The sequence below is a fragment of the Acomys minous genome (assembly GCF_964271855.1).
Source record: "Acomys minous genome assembly, chromosome: 16".
NCBI classification, from domain to species: Eukaryota; Metazoa; Chordata; class Mammalia; order Rodentia; family Muridae; genus Acomys; species Acomys minous.
The window spans coordinates 23,990,549-24,018,288 of record NC_140498.1 but is presented as its reverse complement, the minus strand read 5'-3'; the positions used below and the strand labels follow the sequence as shown (position 1 = coordinate 24,018,288).

Genomic DNA, 27,740 nt, shown 5'->3' with positions numbered 1-27,740 from the left:
AGGTTGAGTTAGAGAGTTCCTCGTGGGTGCCTTTGGAGAGAAATGGAAGAAGAGTCATTTAACACAGGAAAGCAAGCGCTCTCAGTAAAGGAATGGGCAGAGGAGAGGAGACCTTGTCTTTATCAGCCCCTCAGACAATAACCCAAATATAAGTACATTAGAAATAGAGAGGAGGAGAAAAGAGACTCCCACAAAACAATGCACCATCATCAGTGTGCTACTGCTCCCTTGACAGGAATTCAGAGATGAAATAGTGCATCTGGTCCACACTGTTCATTGAGCCCGTCTCCCTGGAAACAGTGTGAACAGTCTTGACATTGAGTAAGGCCTGTAGTGAAGAGGGTAGTGAGAAGCTTCCAGGCACCTTTCCTAGAAGGAGAAATGCCTCCTGTCTTGATTAAGTCTGATTTTTTTAGTTAATGTCCTAACCTCCCCGTGTAAACAGTGATTCTATGCTTCAGAGGAATTCAGGGGTCTGGAATGGAAAGTGTGAAACAATTCTGGATAATGGTAAAGTTGTCCAGAATATTGGAACACAGATCTCACATGCCCAGGATAGTGAAACAATGACAGAGTGTGGCCATCATGGATATATTTCTAAGAGGAGTCAGCAGACGCAGACGTGAGAAAGAGGGAGCCATTCCTGCTTAGGAAGGTTGGGGAGGCTCTCTGGGATGGAGATGGTAAGGTCAAGGTTAAGTTTTGATTCTGTTTCCTTGGTGGAAGCCAATCTACTTCACAGCTGTGTCAGCTCTTGCTTTATTCTCTACATTTTATCCACATCAGTCAGCAGCTGAGGTGACAGAAACCCCATCCTATACCCCCAACAGTTAAGTACGTTCAGCTTCCTGAGCCTCTTGAAAGGTCCAGATCTTGATAAAGCTGGTGCTGAAGAGCCTATACCTTCTGCCTCAGGACAGATCTGATGTTGTAAGTGGTGCCAGGGACAGAGGCATAGCTCCATGCTGCGTTGGTCCCCACAGCAATCCCTTCTCCACAGGGACCTCTGTTCATGCCAAAGTAGGCTGAGGCGAGTTCTTTGGAAAAAAAAAATGTCAGGGAGATCATTGTGATGAAGAGTTGAGGGTTTTTTAATAGATATGTAACACGGATCCTAAACACAGGGGTCATTAGGAAGAGAGATCTTTAGGAAAGGAATAGCACACACTGGGGCGTGCGTACAGACTTGTCCATGAAAGGCACGTTGGGTTTTTTTTTACATTGAGCATATTTGCGATGTTGGTGGCTCTTAAGTTGAATCTCTGGAGCTTGCCCGGAAGTGCTCCCCCACGGCTATGTGTTTTGAAACCATGCTGTAATACATGCTCCATGATGTAGTATACAGCGGTGTTATAGTTAAATAATTTTCTCTCATGATTGATGTCGTGATATAGACTTCTGAGAGATACTGATTAGCTACCCGAGCTTTTCTTGATTTCTGCTTCTACTTCCCAGGTTCTGGGAATACAAAGGAGTTCTGTGTATACAGCTGTTATTCATGTGTCCAGCTTCTGAAAGAAAACACTTTAAATGTATAAAAATGAAACATTTGATTTTCTCTCAGTGGCCCATGCTCATCACCCCGCACTCAGGAGTCAGAGGTGGGAGGATTGTGATTTTTTGTTTTGTTTTGTTTTGTTTTTTTGAGACAGGGTTTCTCTGTGTAGCCCCGATTGTCCTTGCTTTGTGAACCAAGCTGGCCTCAAACTCACAGAGGCCTGCTTGTCTCTACCTCCTGAGTGCTGGGATTAAAGGCGTGTGTGCCACCATGCCTGGTGAAGACTGTGATTTTAAGCCAGATGAGGTATATAGCACTTTCCTCCCTTTCACAACACCCTAAGCTCAATTCCACTGGAGTCCTCCCACCGCATAATTTTTTTGAAAAGTAATAAAGACAAAACTTTAATGTCATTTTGCATACTAATTCTCTGTCTCTTCTCCCTGCCCCTCTCTTTATCACAGGTGCCGTGGATTCTGATGCAGTAGTGAAGGGGGTGGCAGGCCATCCTGTCACGCTTCCATGTATTTACTCAACAGATCATGGAGTCACAAGCACATGTTGGGGGAAAGGGGAATGCCAATATGTTTATTGTGCAAGAACACTTATCTGGACCAATGGCTATCAAGTCACCTATCAGAGTAGCAGGCGATACCAGCTGAAGGGGAACATTTTGGAAGGAAACGTGTCCTTGACAATAGAGAACGCCGTGCAGAGTGACAGTGGTCCCTACTGTTGTGTGGTGGAGATGCCAGGAGCTTTCAGACATATGACCTATTCATTGGAAGTTGAGCCAGGTAAGCTTTCTTTGTTTCCTTTGTTTATTTCTTGCAAGTGAATGGAGTCCTGTGTTTGCTAATATGTTTTATTTTCCTATAAGAAGGAAACTGAAGGTCCTTATGAACATGTCTGTGATTAAACGTTTACTTTTGATTTTTCTTAAAAGAGATACTCCTGTTTAGCGCATGTCCTGAGAACACAAGCATGTGCCACCAAACCCGGCCTTAAGTATTCTCTTTTGAGTAGCAGAACAATTTTATTTGCTTGATGATGTCCTAATATCAACCTTAATTCAAGAGCAGCATCCTGGTCCTGACTTGGGACAGTCTTGTTTATTCATGAAACTGCATTCACCTTTGAAACACTGTGGGGAGCTTTATTTGAGCGGACTGTATTTGATCTTAAGAACTGCCTCTTGTGGGGTGTAGTGGCACACACCTATAATCCCAGTTTTTGGGAGGCATAGGCAGGTGGATCGCTGTGAGTTTGAGGCCAGCCTGGTCTACAAGGCAAGTCCAGAACAGCCAGGGCTACACAGAGAAACCTTGTCTGGAAAAACTAAGACAAACAAACAAACAAACAAACATCTGTCTCTTTTCTATGAGTATATCTTAGGACATTATGTCTTAGGACCATTCTCAATGCTATAAAACTGCAACAGCTCTAAACTGCACAGTGGGCCCTGCAGATTGCTGCTGTTCACATGAGCTAGCTTCAACAGTGGTCAGTTGGCCTCTGCCAAGCAACATTTCCTCATTCCCAAAGTTTTGCTTTTTAGTTAGCTCATTTAAGACAGAGGCAGGCGACATATGTCTACTGACATAAACAAGAGTGAGTGCTTGGCTGACTGTTTCCTTTCATCAGGACGTTGCTTTAGTTCCAGTCCTGCGTCTGCACACTGAGACCGTCAGTAGCTGTTTGGATGCTCACAGCCTCTCCGATGCTGTTGGTTTGGGAATTGTAGGTTGAACATGCTTAGTCCAAAATCAGAATCGTTTTGAGTACAGACTTGACAATATACCTGGAAAATTTAATGCCACAAAACTATCACATACAGAATTCTCCATCGTTTATTATCTTACATTTTAGCTATATATGTGAAGTACGAGCATATGAACGCTACATCAATCCATGTTGGTACTTGTAAAAGATAAGATATTATCTTTATGCAAATATCCACAGCCTGGAGACTGTGGATGAAATCAGTCACTACTGACAGTAGTCCCATGCCCCACCTTCTCAGTCTCACAGAGATGCTTAGAGGGAGATGAGGATCTGACTGACACCTGTTAGTCATAAAGGGTTTCCATAGGACCAGGGGCTCTGTTCGCATCATGTTGTCAGTGCGGCTGCCTCCTGTTGGTGAGCTTGTCTCTACTGCTCTGACCTGACACATCCTAGTGTGTCAGTGACAATGAACAGAGAGGAGCCTCGGCCTGTGACAGCCTCTCACTGGTGCTACAGCAGAAGCTCGTGTCTCTTCTTGCTCCACTGACCTTTGTTGCATCTTGATTTTTCAAATCTAGAAATTCCCGTAAGTCCTCCAATGAATGCCAGAACTACAAGCACCATAAATACAACAAGAGCTAACACTACAGGAAGACGCATGACTACAGCAAGAGCTACAGCTACAAGAAGACCCATGACTACTTCAACAAGACCCACACATGTACCAACATCAACCAGAGTCTCTACCTCTACTCCTCCAACAACAGCAAACATGCAGACTAAACGAGGTAAAAACCCATGTGAATCAGGACCCAGAGACCTCATTTTTTTTATGACAGCTCTGGCTGTTTTGGACTCCCTTTGAAGACCAGGCTGGCCTGGAACTCACAATGATCCACTTGCCTCTGCCTCCTGAGTGCAGGGATTAAAGGCACGTGCCACAACACCGGACTAGAGTCCTTCTTATAGGATTTATAGAGTCTGTCTTATAGTAGGACACACAGACAGTGCGTCAAGACAGAAGTGTAATACAGGTGAAGGGTTCTGAACTGGGTCCGAAACAGCAGCTTCACATGGTCTGTGATTATTTTCTAGTCTTTTATTTTAAATGTATACAACGATTTTTGCCTGCATGTACTACTGCACACCAGGAAAGGGGATCAGATTTCACATCAAATTTGAAGGCTTTAGGAAAGGATTTAGCAAGTTCATGCTTTGGTGTGAGGCCATGAAGTTCATATTTCAACTTGCCTATGAGGAAGAGCTTAGGTTTAATATTAATGGGCAGTAAGTTAACTTAAGGATGGGGAAAAGTTTGCCATCCTGTAGGCAAGTTTAGCTTCTACATCTAGGAGTGAATAGACAGCTGATAAAAAAGTTATCAAAGCAGAAGAAGCCACACAACTTTTTTTTTGATAGAGCCTCTCATTGGCCTGCAGGCACATTCAAGCAGCAGGATCCTAATTTGTGGGCTATTGTGAGTTTGCAGAGGGCTCTAGGTTTTTAACTGTGTGACTTTAGAGCACAAGGTTCTTGAGAAAATCCACTTGCTCCAGGCAGCTGCCCACACTGTAGAGCTGTGAGGACCTCTCAGGACTGACAGAGTGTCTTAGCACTTAGCTGTTGGTGCTTTGGAGGCTGGGCTCATGGGCTGACTTTGGGGACCATGGATGAGTTACTGACTCCATTGAAAACAGGTTAGAAGAGCAATGTTGGCTCATGTGGCCATATGACTTCCTGGGGGTGTAATCTTGTTTTCCTGTTGCTAGTTTCCTAAAGATTATAGCTGAGGGCTGAAGTGTCCAGCCCAGAGAGAAGACAAACACTCTGGTTACTATAAGACAAGGACACGGATCTTCACACCCACTTCTTGTGCACCTCCTAGCTGCCCCAAGTGCTATCCATGGAATAATACAGGATGTTAGTGTAAGAACTGTGAAGAAAAGTGACCCAGGCTAGGGAAACAATTTAAGCTCATGATGCCTCTTACGAAGAACAACCAACTAACATTTGTGTAGTCCTGTTTTTAATTGAGAAGGACAGTCATATTCTCTTCCATGTTTGAGTGTTAGGGTAAAATAGGATGGCTGTGCAGAGCAGGAGGGTGGTGCTCAGGTGGAAAGATCAGATGGGAGTGAGGTAGGGGATCCCAAAAGACCACAGTGTGTGTGATGAAGCTCTGGTTTAGGGATTCCTGTCTGACCACAAGCAACCTATTCTAAGACCCTCTGTGGTTCTGAGAAGGAAAGCATTTATACGATGCAGAGAGGCAAGATGCTCAGCTCTTCACATGAAGTCAGGTACTCATGGGAACAAGGCTGGGACTCCAGGGAGAGAAAGGGAAACACAGGATCGGTTAGAGAATTCCTTGTGGGAGCTTTTGCTGAGAAATGGAAGAAGAGTCATTTAACACAGGAAAGCAAGCGCTCTCAGTAGAGGAATGGGTGGAGGAGAGGAGACCTTGTCTTTATCAGCCGCTCAGACAATAACCCAAGTACATTAGAAATAGAGAGGAGGAGAAAAGAGACTCCCACAAAACAATGCACCATCATCAGTGTGCTACTGCTCCCTTGACAGGAACTCAGAGATGAAATAGTGCATCTGGTCCACACTGTTCATCGAGCCTGTCTCCCTGGAAACAGTGTGAACAATCTTGGCATTGAGTAAGGCATGTAGTGAAGAGGGTAGTGAGAAGCTTCCAGGCACCTTTCCTAGAAGGAGAAATGCCTCTTGTCTTGATTAAGTGTGATTTTTTGTTAATGTCCTAACCTCCATGTGTAAACAGTGATTCTATGCTACAGAGGAATTCAGGGGTCTAGAATGAAAAGTGTGAAACAATTCTGGATAATGGTAAAGTTGTCCAGAATATTAGAAAACAGATCTCACGTGCCCAGGAGTGGCCATCTTGGATACATTTCTAAGAGAAGTCCGCTAATGCTGATGTGGAAAGAAGGGAGCCATTCCTGCTTAGGAAGGTTGGGGAGGCTCTCTGGGATGGAGATAGTAAGTTCAGGGTTAAGTTTTGATTCCGTTTCCTTGGTGGAGGCCAATATCTTTCACAGCTGAGTCAGCTCTTGCTTTATTCTCTACATTTTATCCACATCAGTCAACAGCTGAGGTGACAGAAACCCCATCCTATACCCCCAACAGGTAAGTACGTTCAGCTTCCTGAGCCTCTTGAAAGGTCCAGATCTTGATAAAGCTGGCGCTGAAGAGCCTACACTTTCTGTCTCAAGATAGATCTGATGTTGTAAGTGGTGCCAGGGACAGAGGCATAGCTCCATGCTGCGTTGGTCCCCACAGCAATCCCTTCTCCACAGGGACCTCTGTTCATGCCAAAGTAGGCTGTGGGGAGTTCTTTGAGAAAAAAAAAGTCAGGGAGATCAATGTGATGGAGAGTTGAGGGTTTATCAGTAGATATGTAACACGGATCCTAAACACAGGGGTCATTATGAAGAGAAAGGTTTAGGAAAGGAATAGCACACACTGGGGCGTGCGTACAGACTTGTCCATGAAAGGCACATTAGGTTTTTTTTTACATTGAGCATATTTGTGATGTTGGTGACTCTTAAGTTGAGTCTCTGGAGCTTGCCCGGAAGTGCTCCCCCATGGCTATGTGTTTTGAAACCATGCTGTAGTATATGCTCCATGATGTAGTATACAGCAGTGTTATAGTTAAATAATTTTCTCTCATGATTGATGTTGTGATATAGACTTCTGAGAGATATTGATGTGCATCGAGGAATGGTAGGAAAAGGAAAAGGCTGGAAATGGGAGGCTCCACATCATTTCACCCTCAACAAGAATAGTGTTCATTGCTTCTGCCAACAAAGTTTTTGAGATGTCTGTGAACAGCATAGACTGCCTCAGTAGGAACTTCTGCCTTTTATCAGTGTTTCCTGAACTTTCTCTACTCTGTAAATAGATTAAGATACACCGCCCCCATCATGTTTGTCCATCCTTAAAAAAAGGAAGGAGGGCATTTTCCTTCCCCATGCCTCGGGCTTCCCTTCTGTGAACTATTGATTACTCCTGTGTTTCTATCCTGATTGATCTCTGTCTTGCCTAAGAGTTGTTTGACTTGTAGAAGTATCTACTGTCTCTGACAGTGTTTCATTATTTGTTCAATAAACATAATGCCACTGTTTTCTTTTCTTTTTTGTTTGTTTTTTGAGACAGGGTTTCTCTGTGTAGCCTTGGCTGTCCTAGACTCACTTTGTAGACCAGACTGACCTCAAACTCACAGAGATCCGCCTGCCTTTGCCTCCCAAGTGCTGGCATTAAAAGTGTGCGCCACCATACCCGGCTACCACTGTTTTTTTTTTGTTTTTTTGTTTCTTTAATATCAAATACTGTATTAAATGTGGTAAAGTGCTTGGATCATATTTGCAAAGGGAGTTAGCGATAGATATGATGACATCTATGCCACTATTACAGTCCCTGGGCTCTGGAGGACTGGACACATACATTCTACATTCATGTGACTCTTTTACAAACCAAATCACTCATTTTGATCCCAAGCTCATCACTGTGCTTAATTTAGGGGCCTTAAAATACCAGACTGAGCACTGGTGTCTACACTAACCTGTTGTCACTAACATTTCCTTCAATAAGGCCAAGAATCTCCTCTTCGGTCTTGTCAATCGTGTGTTCATAAGGGCCATCTGCGGCTGTACTCTCATTTGAATGTTTGTGTCTTCATCATTTCCCTTATTAATACTTAACCCTCAGTGTGCTAGACTAAGCGTTGGAGGTATCTGGAAGGTGATTAGATTAGGGTTAGGCATCCATGCATGCTGGTAGATCCTTCATGAGGGGGCTGATGGCCCTGATTTGCATTTTCTCTGTTTTGGAGGGGACACAGAAAGTTCCATCTATGAATAAAGTGGCATTCACCAGCTATCCAGTCAGCTTGGATCTGGGACTCCCAACCTTTGGAACTATGACCAATACACTTCATTTGTTGGTAATTTATTTACCCTAAGCTATTTTGTTATACACCTGGGATGGACTAAGGTGGGTGAGTATACCAACAACAGCTCCCACAGGTACTTGCAGCAAGGATACCCTAATTTTCACTCACTCTCAACACACTGTCCCTCTGTCCACACTCTGGGTGGGTCCTATACTACCTCCTGTCTGTAACCTGGAGCAGTGGCATGCCTTTGCTTGATCAACTAAGGTGATCCTGAACTCTGCCATCTTCCCCAGTAGCTCTAAGCCAACAACAGCACAAAGTTTTGAGAATGCCACATGCTGCCCTTTGTGGTTCAGAGGTGGCTAATGTGTTGTTGAACGTCATCCAAACAAGGTCAGGCCTTGAAGGACTCTGCATGTGCCTGTGTGTGACTCAGTATTCCCAGGAGCTGCTTAACTGTGATCTCCTCATCCCTGGGGGTGTACCTTTTCCCAGGTATTCCTGGACACTGGTTCATTTAAAGTCACATGCAGTGAACTCACAGAGTTTAGAGGATTATATAATGGTAACCTTGGCTTTTGAAGAGGAAATCCTTAATGTGAACTGTTTCCTGGCAAGAAAAAAAAAAATAGGTTAAAGTACAAGGCAGTAGAACAGCTGTCTGTTACTGTTCTGGGGCGTGAGGAAGAAGGAATGGGGGAGCAGTCAGTCTCTGAAATGCCATGTCACCTAATACTGCTCAGGAAAAAACTTCCCAGAGTGGAGCAGAAACCAGAGCAACTGTGTTCCTGCTGTCCCTAAGACTTCTGGCATTTGTGGTTGTAACTTTAGGCTCCTGGGCCCATGTCAGCCCTCTATTGGTGAACTTTAGCAAGCAACATTAGGCTTGAAATTTGGACAGTCACATGGCCCACCGCCTGCCTTTGATAGCTGTGCCTGGCGAGGATCTGATCCACTGTCCCATTGCATGACTTCATAGCAATTTATGTCACTGCTAGATTGGGAAAACTCTACACTTGTTCTTTGGAGACACACACCTTTCAATTTATCTATCAATACTAGGGACATTTCTTTTGACAAGTAGGTCATTGAATGTTTGTCATTAGATAAATGGTATGAGATGTATAAAGTGAATTTCACAGTATTCACCCTCCTCACTGCTCCTTTATCATACAACAATAATAGCACCACCAGTGTTTCTCAACACAGTGTTGAATGTTCAAGCACACATTCTTTTTTTTTAAGATTTATTTATTTATTGTAGATGAGTGCTTTATCTGCAGAAGAGGGAATCAGATCACATTATAGATGGTTGTGAGTCACCATGTGGTTGCTGGGAATTGAACTCAGGACCTCTGAAAAAGCAGACGGTGCTCTTAACCACTAAGCCATCTCTCCAGCCCCCAAGCACCCATTCCTAAGTGCTTATGTGCAGGACCTTGAGTATGAAGGTCACTTTGTAAATGAACATGATCAGCATCGAGTTGATACTTTTGTCAGGTTCAACTTCACCTTACTCAATCACTTACTCTTATTCCTGGAAGGCTGCAGTTAAGGGCCAAAGTCATAAACAGAGCTGTAAAAGGAACTTTTATTAGCCTGTTTCAATTGTGATCTCGAGGCTTACTGCCTCTATCTGCCATCCTAGGCCTAGCCTTGGAAGTGCCTAGCCTCTGTACAATCTAACTTAGTTCTAGAATGTTTTCAGCCTATGAAATTTAGTGCTTAATAAGCTCATCCTTTCTAATTCTTACTGAGCTCTGGACTGGCTGGTTCAACTTGGCTGTTTTGGTTCAAACTCCTCTCTCAGCTAACTTATTCAATCTGGCTCTTCTCTCAGCTCTGGAATTGTTCTGCTTGGCCTCAAACTAACTCCAGAAATCTGCTCTACTCTTCTGCCTCCTTCTTATTCTCTGGCTTGCTCTGCCTTCAACCTGTGGTTATGTGCAGGGTCTGGAATATGAAGGTCCCTTTGCTAATGAACACGCTCAACACTGAATTCATATTTTATTGGATTCAGCTTCACCATACTGAGTGAATTACTCTCATTCGTGGAAGGTCTTACTTAAGGGTCTAAGTCACAAACAGAGCCTAGACAGTAGATGTTGCCTAAACCTAGCAGTTGCCTTCGGCTCCGTGGAATGATTCTCACACTGAGTAAAATGTAAGCACAGTAATGTGGGAGCTGAGGGGTGCCAAGTTGTCCACCTTTATCCATGCTGGGCACTGCCAGCTGTGGCAGTTGTTAGGGACTCCCACAGACCTTTAGTATTTCCACTCATTGTGTGGGCACTGTGTATGTGCGCGTTGCCTTCAGAGATGTCTGTCATTTGCTAGAATTAAGCCATGTATGATTATCTGGTGAGTGCTTGTTCATCTGTAAATGCAGTTAAGGGGATATTTGTCCAGATGTTCTAACCCTTGTACATGTCATGTATTCAGCAGACAGAGGATTCTGTGTTTCATTCACTGACACATAGAAACAAAAACAATGTATTCCTTGTTACAAAATAGACATTTCAAAATTACTTTGAATATCTAAATGTTCAAAACTTGCTGCTCAGTGACTCTCCTGCCATATTAAATCCTAACCCTCACAAGGTAGAAGACACATTGCCTTGTGGGTAATATTTATAGATACAATAAGAAAAAAGACCCTACATTTTTGTATTTAGAATTAATTTTCTTTCCTGTTATGCAGATTGTGATAACACTGTGACTTCCTCAAAGGATGTTTGGAGTTACAACACTGTAAGTACATTTCTCCCCAAATATTAGCCATGTTCCCTTGTATATCTTCTGGGAAGCACTCTGTATTTAAGGATTATGTCTGTAAAATTAGTTCACATACATTTACATGAAAAAAGAAAAGAAAAAAATCAGATATAGTGATATATTCCTTATTCTTAGAACTCAGGAAGTAAATACAAGATCAGAAGTTCAAGGCCAGCCTGGACCACTAGGCAACTTAGGCTACATAGTGAGACTCTGTCCCAAAATATGCCGATAAATAATTTCATAAATATATAAAAATAAAAAATTAAAATGAGAAGTTTGATGTTTACAAAGGGTGTCTTAATTCAAGAAGTTCATTTAGGAACCCTAATACTGTTTTTCTGTCACTGACCACACTCTGTAGAGCCCACTGGTGATTTGTTTCCCACAAACAACCCTACACATAAGATATTAAGGTCTTAGACAATCTCAGTTTTGCACGATTTTTCCCAGACTTTCTCTATACTAAGCTTGAGAAAATCTAAGGCACTGTAGTTGCAGTGCTCTTGCTAGAGTTCTCTCTCTACAAATAGCAGAGATAATTTCAGTAATTGTTTTTTTCCTCTTGTTTTAGTACATGTAAGTAGCACAGAAGAGATGGGGGTTGAAGTAAGAAAAAAGCCAGCTATGGAAATGTGAGGATGATCTGACTATTGAAATTAGCAGTACCCTTGCTGACATGTGGAAGGCCTTGGGTTTGAATGGTCAAAAACTCCCAATGACAACAACAAAAACCATTCACGACAAAGTGGAGATACCTATATAGGGACAAATGGCCTTATGCCTTACATATTCACAGTCAAAATGTAACACATAAATTTTGCTAGTAAGTTCCTTTTGTTTGTTTTTTTGAGGCAGGGTCTCATGTAGTCCAACTGCACAGCTGGGGATAACTCTGAACTCCTAATCTTCCTGCCTTAATCTACCAAGTACTGAAATTATAGGTGTGATACCATGATAACTGCCACTCCTTTTGAGAAATCTCATTTCATAGCTCAGGCTGGCCTAGAACTCACAGTCTTTCTGACTCATTTTATGGAGGACTGGGATTACAGGCCTTTGTCACCTTCCTAGCTGAGACTAAAAAGTGTAACGCCGTATTTGACACTAGCAGCCAGTGGTCTGGTAGAAAAGGGAAGGATGTGTGTGTACTAGTTAAATACCAGAAACCATCATGCACATGTTGCTTACGGTTAGGTACCACACAAAGGATCACTGCAGACCAAGGTTGTTCATGCCCTCAGTCACCTGTGAAAGGGTCCTGGTTAGCAGCAAGGACAAATAACTGAGAACTGAGCTAAAGTCAGTAGTAGAAGAATCTCGGCTCTGAGCCTGTCAGGCGGAGGTGCACGGAAAATAGTGCGGGGTGGACACAGTGCTGGCTCACATGTTTGATTATTTACGCATTCGAGACAGAATCCCAGGTAGCTCATCTGGTTTTGAAATATCTATGTACCTGGGAAGGGTCTGGAACTCCCAACCCTCCTGCTTCCACCTCTCAGGCTCTGAGATTGGGGTGTGTACCCCATGCCTAGCACCAGCAGCACATGCCTTGGATCAGTAGATCAACTTCCTGAACTCTGTCTCATGAGAAGACTGAAGAGAGTTTGTGCAGCTGAAGGAGGAAAGATAGGCAGACACAATCACATGCATATGTGATTTATAAACCCACATTAAACATGTGGGTAGAATTTTGACTAAGGCTACACACATGTATTCACCTTGAACAACATAGAAGACCTTTGCATCATCATCAAAGACACTTTGAGTTCACATGTTTCCGAGTTCCCTTGCCCATCACCACCTCGGATGCTTGGGTCTTACTGCAGATGCCAGGCCATCCACAGGCCAGGAAGGTGAAGGTCTGGGTTTAAGGTCTAGCATGTTTTCTGTTCCTCTCCCTTGGTGCCCCTTTGGTTTTACTGCTGCTTATTCATTACTGCTGGTAATTTTATTTATTGTTTCCTTAGAAACCAATCCTCATGGGGAAGGTGGAGAAGGACATGACCAAGGGCTTCTATGCTGCCATCGCCATCGCTGCCCTTCTGCTGCTGCTGCTTCTGGGCCTTCTCGTTGTTATCAGTAAGTGATGTCACAGCTATCCCCAAGGAAAGAGAGCCAGGGTTCTCAGCCCCTCTGACTGCCTTTAAGCAAGTGAACATGCCATGGGGGATTTGACTTCACATGGCTTCCATATCCCCAGATCCAAGATGCACCTGTCCACTCCCCAAAGGTTGTGTTAGGAACCACAAAGCACTGCAGGTGATTTCTGATACTTGATGAGAGCTTAGGGGTGGTAAATCATTGCTACTATGTCTCCAAAGGCCCTGTTCTATAAAACTTATTGAGCATTCCAGAGGCAGAAGCAGGTGGATCTTTGTGAGTTCAAGGCTAGCCTGGTCGACAAAGGGAGTTCCATGATAGCTGAGGCAACACAGAGAAACCAAACTTTGTCTCAAAAAAAAAAAATCAAGAATATGCTGGTCAAACTTCATGATGTTTCCCTCTAATTATTTAGTGCTTGTTTATCTGAAATGATTTTTAAAGGTGGCTCTAGAGGCAAGTTCCTGTTAGGCCAGCATTACAAGACTGTTGTTAGCTTGGGCTACATACTAGGGAGACTTAGAACTTTAATAAAATTACACAAGTGTGTTTCTTTCCTTAGGCTAACGTTTATTTTCTGCTCAAGGACTTGCTCTCTAGCAGCCCATTAGAAAAATGTAGACTTCTTTGTTTTGTTTTGTTTTTCCTGTGAACCATACTTTCCCAATGTCATTCTAGCAAATTAGGTTAGGTGGGTGAACATATCAAGCAGAGAATAAGATCGTCCCTGTGCAGCGAGGAAGGCATTACCCAAGGCTACCAGGGATGGTTCAGTTAAAAACAGAAACAATATCCTGATTAGGTGAAAATATCATAAATGATTCTGATGACATGTTCAATCTTCCTTTCAACACCACCTCTCACCCCAATTTAGGGCTCATGCTTACGAAAAGAAAGTCGGAGTCTCCAAGGTAAGCTGGCATGAATTATGTTGATTCTTTTTGAACAGTCTTGATAATTTCTCTCTATGCTTTATTTTGCCACTAAATCACTCCTCATTGATTGATTTATTGACTGATTGGTTGATATGAGACAGGATCTCATTATGTGTCGCAGACTGGCCTGTAACTTTCTTTGTAGGCTAAGCTGGAACTCACAATCACCCTGCCTCAGATTCTTTAGTTCTTAGATTTACGGGGGTTTCCCACAGTGCGTGGCTTCAGTCCTTCACTTTGGATCCATAAATAAAATTCAATGAGTACCTCTCACCCCTTTGTGGTGTTTTAAGACAGGGTTTCTCTGTAGCTGAGGCTGTCCTGGAACTCTATCTAGACCGGACCGGGCTGGCATCAACTCAGAGATCTGCCTGCCTCAGCCTCCTGAGTACTGGGACTAAAGCTGTGGGCTACTACCACCTGGCGCAACCCTTTCTTGTTACCCTCACTTCTCAGAGATGTTTTCCTGCATTTTATATCTCCCAACATGTCCTGTAGGACAGGAACAGAAGATCCCTAAAGATGAGAATTAGAATTCTAATCTCTTAAAGGCAGTTGCTGAAATGTAAATTTTTATGGAGGTAAAGGAGTAGCTTTGATTCACACTTTTGTTTTAGTCACCATTTTCTTTCATTGAGTACATAGTCTATTAAAAACTGATGGAATATATCACAAAGCATATAAATTAGTAGGGAGGTCCTTTTAAGTGCTTTCAGGCAAGCAAGTTGGTGATGGCCTGGTCTATTGGCAGGCTGTTGAGGGAGCCCCAAAGGAGCAGAAGATTCAGAAGATGACAATTCCTGAGGCTGCAGGGAGTGTGGTACGACCAGTGTCCCCACAACAGCACACTGGTCCCAGTCAGTCACCACACTAGTGTCTGCCTTGTAGCATCCTCTGTTTATGTACTTGGGGAGCTCTTTTCGTCTCTCCAGCATCAGTCCCCCATAGTGCCTCTGTGCCACATGGTTATCTGCCCTGGACTGAAGTCATCTTGTCTTCTTTATTTGATTAAATATTGGCCGTACCCAGAGCTATTTCTTTCTGTCCAAATCCAAGTCCTTCAGCCTGCTATCGGTAGGCTTCTCTGTGTCTGTTAGTCACAAGAGCCATCCACAGAATGTGTCTAGAACAGTGCCGGCCATCATAGGGGCTTCATACAGTTAGCTCTTACTACCTTTCAGTCACTTCTTTTCCTCCATGGTAATAAGTCTATAAGGTAGGAACTATTGTTAGTCTCATCCTACATATTAGAGAACAGATTAATAAATATGAAGAAGCACCTGAGGTTACACTACACAATCTTCAAGCTCAGGAGCCCATGCTTATAAATCCAACTGCTAAGAGAAATATTATATAAATCAATCCAACTGCTTCTGAAAGTGGAAACAATATTCCTTTTAGCTGGAAGAGTGCAGCATCATTTATGACCATAATTTTTGTTCTTGTATTGGTAAGGTATCTTTTTTTAAGGGTTACCTTAAATTTATTATATTTGTATGTGTGAGAGAAAAATAGGGGTAGGGGTAGGGAATAGGCGGAGGTGTGGGCAGGGACAGTGACAAGGACATGGAGAGGACAGGCATGAGCTGTGCGTGTACACATGCATGCAGCCAGAGGGAGGGCAGTGAGTGTCCTTCTCTGTCAGTCACCTTGTCCTTTGACCCCTTAGACCTGCTCTTCACACTGCTTTCCTTGGCAGCCAGAAAGCCCTGGGGATGCTCCTGCCTCCACCTTCCCAGAACTGGGTCCAGGCTGCAGGGAATGTTCTGTTACTATCGAACGCCTGGAGTCTGACCTCTGCATTTCCTGTTTGTACCAGGAGTCTGCTTAACTGCTGAGTCACCACTTTAGCCCCAAAGGTTACTTTTTTAATGACGCAATTCAAAAGAAAACATTGGAGAAAACACAACGAGGAAAAGAGGGGGAGAAGGTGGGTGAGGTGGCACACACCTCTTATCTCAGCACTCCATAAACTAAGGCAGGGGAATTGTAAGGTAAAGCAACCACAGACTTCTAGAAATGCACTGTCCAAAAATAAGTAAATAAAGCCAGGTTTGAGCCAGGTGGTGGTGGTGCACACCTTTAATCCCAGCACTTAGGAGGCAGAGGCAGGCTGATAGCTGTGAGTTCTAGGTCAGCCTGGTCTGCAAAGCGAGTCCAGGATAGTCAAGGCTACACAGAGAAACCTTGTCTTGGAAAAAAATAAAAGCCAGGTATGGTGGCTCTCGCCTTTAATTCCAACACTCAGGAGGCTGAGGCAGGTGGATCTTTATGAGTTTGAGGCCAGCATGTTCTTTTGTTTTTTGAGACTGGGTCTCTCTGCATTAACCTTGGCTGTCCTGGACTTGCTTTGTAGACCAGGCTGGCCTCAACCTCAAACTCACCAATGAGCTCTCCAAGTGCTCTCCAAGTGAAACACCTCCCACAGCTGTTGGGATAGGCCAGCCATAAACACCAGCAGTCCTCCCCCCAAATCAATTCCTTTTAGTTTAATGCCTGATGATTTTGTGCATGTGATGTATTCAATATGTGTCATACAGGCAGTCCATGAAATTATGCCACAGACACCAGCCCCTGTGATAAGGCACTGCTATGTTGTTTTAAATGTCTTTCTACTCTATACTTAGAGGATGTAGATGGTGTGCAGGCTTCAAAATCGCCCCCCCCCCCTTTTAAAAAAAAGAACTTCGTATTATTGTGTGCATGATGCCTGAGCTGGGGGGCATGTGTATAGGTCTCAGCACAAGTCTTTGGAGCTGGTTTTTCCTTTTATCTTTCCATAGTTCTAACAGTCTCACTCTGGTCAACAGGCACTTCTAACCCTTTCTGAAGTGTCACAGTCCAAAGTAAATACACGAGTCATCCAGTTCTTAGCCTGTTTCCAGACTGTATATCCTAATTGGCTACCTCAGTTTGATGCTAATTATCTGTCTTTCTGTATCTCCCATTTTTTGTGTTCTATTACATGAATAACTTGAAGGGTTCCTGTATGAGCTTCTTTTTTAAAAAAAAAATAATAATTTTTAGCTAGTCTCATGCCTATTAAGCAAAACCTTCTACAGCTTAATCCCATGGCCCTGCGTGGTGCTGTTCACTATTACAGTGTTTGTGGGTGGGGCTCCTGAAGTTGTGACTATGCATCATAAACGAAAAGACTGCTCAGACCTGAAAGGTGACACCTCTCTCTCTCTCTCTCTCTCTCTCTCTCTCTCTCTCTGTCCAGCTTGGATGCCTTCCTTGTCTCTAGGATTGAAACTTTGCAAAACACAGCGATCGTGGTGCCCAGAGGTGAAGACAAGGTCTATGTTATTGAAGACAGTCCTTGCCTTGCGAACGGAACCCTAGTGGCCTTCTGAGGGGCCTTCTGCCTCACACAGCAGAGACTACAACAGAATCTCACAGTGTCAAACACCCGTTCCAGCTCCAAGGCACTTTTGTGTGCCTGTTCTTCCGGCTGCCGTGGAAAGGGTGACCCTCGAGCTGTGTATACCCAAACACAAGGCTAACACCATCCTAAGTCAACCCTGCCTCAGCACCTCAGGGTACTGGATCTTGGTCAATATTCCCAGTGCTGTTCTATAGAGTTCTAGGAAACGGATACGTGTCTCATTGTTTCTGTTTGTTTGCTTGCTTGCTTTTGTAAAGTCTGATAGTGGAAAATTGGATTATATCCTTGCCAAATGGACTGCCTCCCATCTGCTGTAAGAATGATTGTGTTTGATCTACCGTGCTTTCTTTCTCTTAAATATGCGGCAACTATACATCAAAGCAGGGCTTCCGAAATGACAGCCCCAATTTGTGGTTTTTCTAGAAAGATCTGTCAAAGCAGCCTGGGTTTTAGAGTGGCGAGGCTGCTAGATGGGGCCATCCCTTCCCACACTCTCCTTCCTGCCTCCTTTCTCATCCCTGCTCGATGGCCTGAGCTTCTGGGGCCTGCTCTCTTATTCAGTCTTCCTAGAGACTTAACCCAGTTCACCTGTGTCCTGTGTCCTGCGAGCCAACATATAGTAAGGTGAAGATGTCTGGTCCAAATGGACTGGTGAACTTGAAAAAAATAAGTGGCAAGTCAGTTTTCAAAGTGAAAAAACAATAGTCTTTATTAGTGAAAGTGTGTGACACCTTTATGCCCATTTTGCATAAACATTTAAATTTTATGAAACTTCACATAGTTTATAAAGCAACAGAACCAGTCATTCCAAGATGCCTGTGTGCACAATTTTGAGAGCAATGATCATAGAGTAGTGAGTGTTTCTCTGACTTTAGCCATGTGTGCTCTCACAGGACATGCACAAATTGGATGAAGATTTGTCATGATTTAAGAAGATGCTAAGTGCCTTTCTCAGGGCTGGGGGTACGACAGTCAGCCTTTTCTCCTGGAACCCCTCTCACAGTTCCCCAAGGCATTGGTCACCTTATGTGACCATGTTCCAACACACATCTTCACAGACAACTCTATACCTTAACAACATATAGATACCCATAGGATCTTTTTAAGATAAGATCCTATATGTGCACCTATATTTGAAAAACAAAAGCAAAAAAGAACTATCTGTCTCTAGGGAACTGGATTAGTAGAACAGATGCATTTGTTCTACCTAACATTACACATCTACTTACATAAAGTGTGTTATCCAAGATGGAAAAAAAAAGGAAGCTACAGTGTGCAATCATTTAGGAACAGGAGAAAAGCAATGCTTGATGGGAGCTGTACTGTAGTCACAGAAATTAACTCACACCCCTCATGGCTGCTGAGCATCTGGGAGGTTGGTAGTCGGGTTGAGATGGGTGACAAATATAAGTAAAATGCACATTAAATTCTCAAGATTTACAATGAAAGAGTCTGAACTCTCCTCAGTGAATTTTCTATTTATTTAGTCCACATTGAGATGACATGACTCACAATACACTGAGTTAAGGAAAGTGAATTCTGAAAAATCAATGTACCTATTCTTTCTATCTGTGTGTGTACGTGTGTGTGTACGTGTGTGTGTGTGTGTGTGTGTATGGTGTGTGTAGTGTGTGTGGTGTATGTGGTATGTGTGGTGTGTGTGTGTATGTATGTGAGTGATTGTATGCCCATAGCGCCCGAGTGTAGGGGGAACCTATACAGGCACATGCAATCCAGGAGAGGCTGTCTTGTGTGTCTTCTTTCACTCTGCCTGGTCCTATGAGACATGGTCTGGTCTCCTCAGAATCTGATGTAAACGTCTATCATTAGACAGCATGTAGGAAGTGGTTCACTGTACTTGGTCTGTGTTACTGAGGAGCTGTATGAACATGTTCAGTGCACAGCTGAGCTGCACCAACTGGGCTGTGTAGGGCTTTGGTTGTGTCAGAGCTGATCCCATGGAAGTACAAGAACATGTGAGTGTAAATTTCAGGCATAGCATTTGTGAATCAGAGGCAGGGGGATCTCTGTGAGTTCAAGGCCAGCCTTGTCTACAAAGAGAATTTTGAGGCTACATAATGAGAACATGCCTATAAATGATAGATAGATAAATAAATAGATGATAGATAGGCAGACAGATAGACAGAGACAGACAGACAGACAGATAGATGATAAATAGACAAACAAGCAAACAAGCAAACACATGGTGGTAAAATATCCAAATCACTTGTGTTTTCTCAGCTATGCTGAAAGCATCTTGCTCCAGTGGTCCTTCTGTCCCTGATCACAGGGGTGTGTGTGTGTGTGTGTGTGTGTGTGTGTGTGTGTGTGTGTGTGTGTGTGTGTGAGAGAGAGAGAGAGAGAGAGAGAGAGAGAGAGAGAGAGAGAGAGAGAGAGAGAGAGAGACATCTGGCTTGTTTGGAGGGTGCTGGGATCTACACTCTGGGTGCCAGGATTGTACACAAATGCTTTGAACTTACTAGGCACCTAGCAAGCACTGTCTTCTGTTCCTTTTTAATATGGATAGTAGAAAATTGAAATCTGCTTATGTAGTTCTCATTGGATTAACATTGGGCGGGGCCAGTCTAGAAGTGCAAAGCAATTACACAGATGGCTCCTGGGTAGAGGCAGTGCTAAGTGAAAGGGACAGAGAATCAGGGGTAGGGAGGCAGGGGAAGGTATACCAGGTTACACACTACTGCGTTTTTGGTTGGTTGGCTGGAGTTTGTTGTTATTTGTTTTGAACACAGTCTTGTGTAGCCTGGGCTAGCCTAGAACTTTCAATGTAGCCCAGGCTGACCTTAGACTATGACTTTTCTGCCTCTGTGTACAGATAACTAGCTTTAAAGTATGCCAAAACAATGCTTATCTTTTCTGCTGTTTTTGTTTGTTTTTGATTTTGTTGTTGTTGTTTTGTTTTCTGAGACAGGGTTTCTCTCTGTGGGCAAACTCTCTGCTGAGTCAGATCCTCAGTCCCTACGTTAACTATACTTTTATTTCAGCATGGGCCCATCAGTATGGGTTTTGCTTTTTCATTTGGTTTGAGGATCCAGTTGAATTGGTGTGAGGTGCACACCCTCAAACAAGCAGTCAGGAGGTTGGAGCATGAGGAGTAGAGCTGGAGACCAAACAACCAACTAAACAAACAAACAAACCAAAGCCCATCAGATTAAGCAAACTACAGAGGCCAAGCAACTGTCATGGGTTTTCTGTTGGAATCCCAGTGATTCTTATGTTCCCTCCCCACCCTGGTCTCCTCCCTCCCCCTTCTAGCAATCAGCATTCTACCCTCGGGCTCTACTCCTAACAGGTCCACTCTCAAGTGGTAGCCTAGGGTTCCAGCTTTCTAGGGTTATCAGTCATACCCACCTGCTGTGTTGACGACCTTTCAGTCATCGCCTTTGCCAGGCCCTCCTTGTCCTCTGTTTCAGTCACACTGGCTTCCTGTCTGCTTCTGGGACAGCCCAAGTTCTCCTGGTCCCTGCAGCTGGTTCTTGACTGGTTCTTTCTTAGGACATTTCTCCCTGATGGTGATCAGAGATGCTTCATTCTTTTCAGTCCCCAGCTTACATTTGTTGTCTAGAAAACAACCTTTTCCTCTCTATTCAGTTTATTTCTTGGATAATTTATCCCAATCAAACTCTTTTCCTAGAGAGTAAGCTCTGATTTGTCCTACTGTAGGAGCCTGTACAATCCTTGACTCATAGTTGGTGCAAAAGCAGTGTGTGTACTGATGGGTAGGATGAGCAAATGCCTGCTGCATTGCAATCTCATGAAGGAGGGGCTGGAGGGATGGCACAGTGCTTAGGAGTTTGGGCTGCTCTTTCAGAGGACATGGGTTCAAGTCCCAGGGCCCACGTGGTTATGCACAAGTGCCTGTGGCTGCAGTCTTCCTAGATCTGACAGCCTCTCTCTCTCTTTAAAAAAAAATATTTATTATTTATACAGTATTTTGCCTGCATGTGAGACAGCAGGCCAGAAGAAGCCACAAGATTTTATATAGATGGTTATGAGCCATCATGTGGTTGCTGGGAATTGAACTCAGGACCTTTGGAAGAGCAGCTAGTGCTCTTAACCTCTAAGCCATCTCTCCAGTCCTGACTAGCTCTTTTCCAGTCTCTTCAAGCACTAGACATGTATGGGGTACACAGGCATATATAGGTGCACAAAGTATCCATTCACATAAGAATATATAAGACATTTTAAAAGAATGAAGATGTTTCACGAACTTTTCTTTCAAAGGGTCAGAATTCAGCAGGAAAGTTTGATAGCCAAGTAAAGTATTGCAGCAAGACACACAGAGCAAGGAGCAGACCTGCTGCTAGTATGCTCTGAAGACTCTGTGAAGGGCTTCTTACTCTGCCACTTGTTTTTCTCCTGCTCTGAAAATAGAAAACCTTAGCATTATGTTTGCTTAACTTAGTTCTACAAAATTCAAGTGGCTCTTGCTACATAGTGATGGACCAAGGCCTAGGTGTCCCTAAGTAGTCTTGATGACTTCATGAACTGACACATGAGACGGAATCTAATTGTCATCCCCAGAGCCATGGTGACCTACCGTACTACTTGGTGGAGGAAAAAGTGTTTCTTAGGGAAGCATATGTACGCTGTAGCCTCCTATCCTTCCACATGCTTGGTGACATTCTTCTGGAACAATCTGTCCACTGAAAGAAGGAAGAAAAGAAACAAAGGAAGACAAAAAGAAAAATGAAATCATGCCGAAACTAGTCTGAGAAAAATAAAGTCATGCTAATAAAAGTACCTCCATCTTTGTAACAATACATAATTTGGAGACTTGCTGTTGGTTTGTTTTCTACAAAAACATATTTTGTGTTAAGTCTTCTAAGGAAGGAAGGGTATATTTTATCTCACAGTTGAGGGTGCAGTTTATCATGGTGGGGACCATGGCGGCTGCAGTGTGACACAGCTGGTGGTATTGCATGCACCATCAGGAAGCAGAGAGTGATAAGCATTGGTGCTCAGCTGGTTTCCTCCTCATATTCAGTTCATGGTTCTAGGCTGTAGGCTCTTACTGCCCCTTGTTTAATTTTAACTTAAAATATTTAACTTGTGGGTGGAGGGAACAGTGTTGGTTGCTCTTCCTTGGACCTGAATTAATTTCTCAGCATCAAGGGCTACAGTAGCTTGTCAGCCAGCTCCAAGGGATGCAATGCCTTCTTCTGTCTTTCATTGGAATGTATACATGAGGTATACATACATGTGTATACACACACAGAGACACATACACATACACAGTAAAAATATTTAAGAAATTTAAAGGCGAACAAAAATCCTTTTAACATACATATATTAGTGAGTCTTTTACAATACTCAGATGATAATAAAAAGGTAAAACTATATAGGGCTTTAAACTAATGCTCTCCTATTTCGGCCTGCTTCTCTCCCAGACAGAATGCTGTGAGAATCTGATGGCTTTGGTTTCTGACAATTTACCCTCTAGACAAATGCGTGCATATGTTGTCACTGTCCCACGTTTTTGCAAAAATGTGTTCCTACAAAATAGGCTGTTTTGTACTTTTTTTGGAGACAGGGTTTCTCTGTGTAGCTTTGACTGTTCTCACTTACTTTGTAGACCAAGCCAGCCTCAAATTGTACTCACAGCGATCCACCTGCCTCTCTCTCACTGAGTGCTGTGATTAAAGGTGTGAGGCACCAAGCCTAGCTTGTTTTGCACTTTTTAAAAATTACATTTCTTGAGGATAATTCCAAGTCTCAGAGTTCTAATATAATGTTGCCATTCTGTACGAATACACATTGTTAATAAGCAGAACCAACAGTGTTTAAGTCACATCCCCTGACTAGGAAGTTGACAAAACTTATCACACAATTTATATAGCTGCTCCTGGCAAGGGCAGTTCGGCTTGGTATCCAGGGACTAAGGGACATCTTGATTTGAGTGTAGACAGTTCTTTGTAAGATGGCCATCCTGGTTGGGGATGTAGCTCGGTTTTAGTGTACTTAGCAAGCATGCCTGGAGCTCCGGGTTGGCTCCTCAGCAGAGCAGAAACCCATGGGTGGTGGCTCAAGCCTGGGATCCCAGCACAAGGGGAGGCAAGAGGATGGGATGCTCAAAGTCATCCTGGGCTACATGGGGGTTCCACTTAGACTAAATTACACCCTAAGACCCTGTTGCAAAAACAAAACAAGGAAGGCACAAGCAACAACTCTCAAAAGCCAAACTGAAATGATGATCCTAACTCCACTTGGTAAGACCTGATGTTACTAAATCTCCCTAACCTACCTACCTTCCCATCAATGATGGGTGTGGACGCAGCGTCCTACACTCATTCAGATGCTGATGGTCCAGGAGGAGTCTTAGCCCCAAATTGATCTCTGACATTGTCCTGGGTATCTTAAAGAAGTCCATGCTTGGTAAGTGACCCCACAGTTGAGTGGAGAGTGGGGTATGACTTTCACACGTACTCTGGTGCCTCATATTTGACCATGTCCCCTGGAGGGAGAGACCTGGTGGCACTCAGAGGAAGGATAGCAGGCTACCAAGAAGAGATTTGATACCCTATGAGCATAAAGGGGGAGGAAGTCCCTACTCAGGCACAGTCATAGGGGAGGGGAGTAGGGGAAAATGGGAGGGAGGGAAGAATGGGAGGATACAAGGGATGGGATAATCATTGGGATGTAACAAGAATAAATTAATAAAAAAACAATAAAAAAAAAGAAGTCCATGCTTTATTTATTTAATTATTGACCAGATTTGGGGATATGAGGAAGCCCTATAAAGTGATCATACCTTCTGGAAACACTGTGCTCTGAACAATGCAACATCTTCCAGTTACCAGAACAGAAAATGGTCACAGCCAGTTTCCTGTCTTATCCAACTGCCCAACTCTGGAGGCCTCCACAGGTGAGTTAGTAAGGCTAAAATGGGCATCAGGGCATGGAGAAGCTCAGCTTTGAAAGCTGGCCGCCTCTCCCCCTACACTTTTGCAAGCAGAGACTAGTATAGCATTGTTTTCTTAGACTTTCCACTATTATGGGCTGCAAATAAGCACGTGCCAGGATGACGTTAGTTGAACAGCAGACCAGTGTGTGTAATTAGTCAGCTTTCACTTCTGCCTCTGCACCAGGACCCTCACTGTCTTCTATCTATATTCTATTCCTCTTTCTGAGTTTTAGTTAATTCATTTGCAAAATAAGACAGTTGGTCCAGCAGTTCAGGTCTCTTTAAGCAGGAACCTTCTCAAAGTCAGTATGATCTCTGGGCCTGGAGTCTGAACTCAAGGGAAGACCTTTGCTGAGGTATTAGAGATTTTCCAGCAGAAAATTAACTTTTGTTTGTTTGTTTTGGAGACAAGGTCTCACTATGTAGACCAGATTTGCCTTGAACTCGTAAGATCCACCTGCTTCTCCTTCTTGAGTGCTATTTTAAGTATTTTGCTGGAGTCTCTTTAGGTTAGTGAACAGATACTATCTGGCAAAAAGATTGTGGAACTAGAGAGACTCAATTTTCAAAGGAAACACTTGAAGGTGTGGCCAGGAGATAAGGATGGAATTCTGGGAGAGAGTCATCTTTATCCAGCAGCAGCTCTGGAAGAGTCTAGCAGCAGCAGAGGACCAGAAGGGAGACTAAGAAGAGGCTGTGGATCGTTCCTCCCTGGTGAGTGCAGGCTCGTGCTGGAGAGAGGCAATGAGGACAGTGGTCCTTGGAGTTCTGTACGGTGTGGATTTGCATATGGGATGATGTGGGATTCTATGTGGGACATTAGGACAATGATGAGTCTCTAGGCATTAGGGCAACTTAGCATCCAATGGAGATCTGTGGACTCTTGGAAGGAGGATCCTCATTCAAAAGGAATAATGGACTTATGTACATTAAGGCCTCCTTAGACAAAGTTAACATGAGGTATACGAAGAGAACTGTAGGAAAATAGTCTAGTATTTTTGGATTAAGCCCTGTCTATTTAGGCCCACATCTGTTCGTTATGCAAATTTGTGCAATGCAAAATATGGCACTGAGACCAAGATGGAAAGGACATAGATATATTGCAGTCTGGTTCAGTGATGTCTACTTTTGCAAAGTAACAATATTTATAAGAAGTAATTTGTTTGGAGTAGAAAGGGAAAGCCTCAAATTGGATGATCAGATGCGAGATTTTGTGGTAAAGTTTGTGAACTTCTCAAGTCCAGAAGACAAAAATTTTGCTTTAGTTGGAGTGTTGGTGACAGGAAGGGTATGGCCAGTCTTTGGAGGTAGGTATCTTTTAGAGTTAGGAATTCATTTTTCTTTATTCTTTTTCTTTATTGTTTTGTTTTCAAGACAGGGGTTCTGTGTGTAGCATTGGCTATCCTGGAACTCTCTTTTTAGAGCAAGCTGGCCTTGAATTCACAGCCTTTCTGCTGTCCCTGCCTCCCTAGTGCTAGGATCAAAGGCTTGTGCCACCATGCCAGGCCAAGAGTTCATTTTTCAATGACTGGGGAGTCTGAATTCTTTATGCATTGGGGAGATATTTAGAGAAAAGCTTGAGATTTTTTGTGTGCATTTATGTTGAGAATTAATGCAACCCTCCCCCAGAGTTCAACCTAACCCTCTTTAGGTGTCTGGTACTTCCCCTCACTTCCAGGTGGTGTGGGCTGTACTTTCACTTTCCAAATCTCCTCCCCCAAGTCTCTCCCCCATCTAAACTGTGTGGTTTTAAAAATAAACCATGAGTCAGACAGTGTAAGAAATACATCACAATGAACACTTATTCCATTTTTACAACAAAGTAGTGAAGCCTTACCAGCCTAGACCTCATTATAATTTTCTATCGAGTTCTGGGGTTACATGCATAAGCTGCCATGACTAGTCCATACTGTCATTTTATTTAAGACAGGGCCTCTTATAGTCCAGGCTTTCCTCAGAATTGAGGTTTTGCTGAGGATGACCTTGAACTCCTTGTCTTCCCTTTCCCAGAGGCTGTGATTCCAGGCAGACACCTCCAGGGCCAGTTTATCTGATGAGGAAGACTGAACTCAGGGCTTCCTGCTTCCTAGGCAAGCTGCCTGCCAGCTGTGTTATATAGCCCAGCTCATTTTATCTTTAATCAACCCAAATTCCCAGCATGTTGGCAAACACACGTGATCTTAATACTGGGAATTCCGGCTCCAGAGAGACAGAGGCAGTAGGATGGCTTCAAGCTCACCTTTGCTACGGGGTGAGTTACAGACCAACCTTGCTGCCTGAGAGAGAATTTGATACAAATTCTCTCTCAAAAACCCAAACCTCCTTATTATGCTACCCTTCCATTTGAGTGTGTGTGTGTGTGTGTTATTGTGTGTGTGTGTGTTATTAAACTCTGGATATATAAAAACATGGACTTATCTTTAAGATGGTAATAAAATAGTTTATTATGGTACCAACTAGAGTGACCATGGCTTTGAGACACCATTTACCTGGGATGACATTCCACAATAGAAAAATATATGTGAAATTCCTTTTCTTTTACAGTTTTATTTATTTATTTTTGAGACATGTTCTTACTATGTAGTCCTGCCTGGCCTGGAACTTGAGATGCAGACCAAGCTGACCTGGGACTCACAGAGATCTTGCATAACTCTGTCTCCTAGTACTGGGAGTAAAGGCCTGTGCCACTATACCTGGCTCATATTTACTTGTTTGCTTGTTTGTTATTATTCATTTTATACTGGCAAGAGATAAAAACCAGGGTCTCTGCCACTGTCCTCTAACTCTTAAGCTTATAATCCTCCAGCCTCTGTCTCCTGAGAAGCTGAGCTTACAGGCCTGCTCTTTCCGGTTAAATATGAACTCTGATAGCCCCAGAAATGAAAGTCAAGGATCAGGGTTTTCAAGAAGGACAGAGGTAGGATTGGTGTAGTGGGTCAGGCCTGCAATCCCAACATTCAAGGTGGGAGGATCTCCATGAGTGGGAGACCAGCCTGAGACAGAAGGAGTTCTAGGTCAGCCTGGGCTACAGTAAGACCCTCCCAATCTTTGTATACACGAATAAAGCAGCCAACCAACCAGACACACTGGTGGGACCTGGCTGGGTGCTATAGCAAGGCAAAGAGATCTCCGGTCTTAAGATGGCCAGTCTACTGCCTTCCCGGCTTCAGAGTAGGTGAAGCTAGCTCAAGCCAACCCAGGCTACATTTCAAATTTCATCTAAAAGTTAACCGAACGTTAGAAGCTGAGCTTAGTAGTTATTGGCTATTAAAGATCTAAGATACCGGGAAATAGCTGTGGCTCTGACCTTCAGCATTCTATCCCTCCACTATCAGAGTGTTCTTCTCGGTCAAGGTCAAACAGCCTTAGGGATCTTCTAGCCCATGATCCAGCTTAGACATCATCAGCTGCTTAGAGAGCCTCAGTGCGCAGCCTCTTAAAAGCCTTCTGGGTTTCCAGTGGTTGCCTTGTTT

At 43.5% G+C, this 27,740-nt stretch overlaps 2 protein-coding genes and 1 long non-coding RNA gene across 6 annotated transcripts in view; 2 read left to right on the top strand and 1 right to left on the bottom strand.

Moving 5' to 3' along the window:
- LOC311586444 (hepatitis A virus cellular receptor 1 homolog) overlaps nt 1-17,642 on the top strand; it is a 40,509-nt gene extending 22,867 nt beyond the window's left edge. For all 4 annotated transcript variants that reach the window (XM_084762441.1, XM_084762443.1, XM_084762442.1 and 1 more), the window contains 6 exons: nt 1,963-2,295; nt 3,805-4,014; nt 10,846-10,895; nt 12,890-13,001; nt 13,897-13,933; nt 17,181-17,642. In XM_084762441.1, the coding sequence (XP_084618567.1) occupies nt 1,963-2,295; nt 3,805-4,014; nt 10,846-10,895; nt 12,890-13,001; nt 13,897-13,933; nt 17,181-17,313 (875 nt within the window). In that variant the 3' untranslated portion in view covers nt 17,314-17,642. The remainder of the gene's footprint in view (nt 1-1,962; nt 2,296-3,804; nt 4,015-10,845; nt 10,896-12,889; nt 13,002-13,896; nt 13,934-17,180) is intronic.
- On the bottom strand, nt 7,542-12,866 carry LOC311586447. Its single transcript, XR_014775536.1, has 2 exons — nt 12,641-12,866; nt 7,542-8,754 (listed from the first exon to the last, which is right to left on the bottom strand). It is a non-coding gene; the product is annotated as an uncharacterized lncRNA (long non-coding RNA).
- A 6,906-nt stretch (nt 17,643-24,548) lies between the features above and the next one.
- LOC311586446 (hepatitis A virus cellular receptor 1 homolog) overlaps nt 24,549-27,740 on the top strand; it is a 30,237-nt gene continuing 27,045 nt past the window's right edge. The window contains exon 1 of the mRNA XM_084762447.1: nt 24,549-24,981. The gene's annotated coding sequence lies outside the window, so the exon portion shown is untranslated. The remainder of the gene's footprint in view (nt 24,982-27,740) is intronic.